Genomic DNA, 697 nt, shown 5'->3' on the forward strand with positions numbered 1-697 from the left:
TGCCGGGTTCTGGGCAAAACTGAGAATGCCCAGAGCCTGTAAACACAAGCTGAAGTTTCTCCTCCACGTGAGACGCGTCATGCACATGTTAAAACGCGCGACCCAGCTGTTCAAGGCATCGTACTTGTAGTTCCGACATACTCAGGCCAAGTCATAACAAGATGCTGTGGCGTTCATCCAATCTAGGGTTTACCAACACCACCGCAACAATCTGCCAAAACCATACAAACCGCAAGATTATTCAAAATGGTGTGCACAACATAACACCCCCTCCATTCCATCACCCTCCACACTCCAATAAGCATCTAGAGGCTCAGATCACACAATGCACGGCTCCGGACGCGTCTTGCTTCGCGCCGCCGCGCGTGCCAACGGCGCCGCACGCCGCTCCCTCACGTCGCTCAGCAGCAGCGCTGGCGTTCTGGCTGCACGCTCCGCCAACTCCGGTGCGCTAAAGCTGCGCGGCGCCGGCGCTGTGACGGCGCGTGCACAGCGTCTCAACGCTGCATCCACCGTGCAGTTCCGCGCGTTCTCGAGCTCAGGCGATGCGACAGACGTGCCTGTGCCGTCCATGGGCGACTCTATCTCGGAGGGTACTGTCGTGGAGTGGCTCAAGCAGCCAGGAGACGCTGTGGCCGAGGATGAGGTCGTGGTTGTGCTCGAAACGGACAAGGTGAGCGTGGACGTCCGCGCGCCC

At 59.3% G+C, this 697-nt stretch overlaps 1 protein-coding gene across 1 annotated transcript; it reads left to right on the forward strand.

The window, feature by feature from the left end:
• Window positions 1-267: 267 nt before the first annotated feature.
• On the forward strand, window positions 268-688 carry PPTG_18305 (hypothetical protein; the record flags this gene model as incomplete). Its single annotated transcript, XM_008916364.1, has 1 exon — window positions 268-688. A coding segment is annotated over exon 1 (363 nt), but the record flags the coding sequence as incomplete, so codon positions are not given.
• Between the last annotated feature and the right edge of the window lie 9 nt (window positions 689-697).

Source organism: Phytophthora parasitica, assembly GCF_000247585.1.
Source record: "Phytophthora parasitica INRA-310 unplaced genomic scaffold supercont2.82, whole genome shotgun sequence".
NCBI classification, from domain to species: Eukaryota; Oomycota; class Peronosporomycetes; order Peronosporales; family Peronosporaceae; genus Phytophthora; species Phytophthora nicotianae.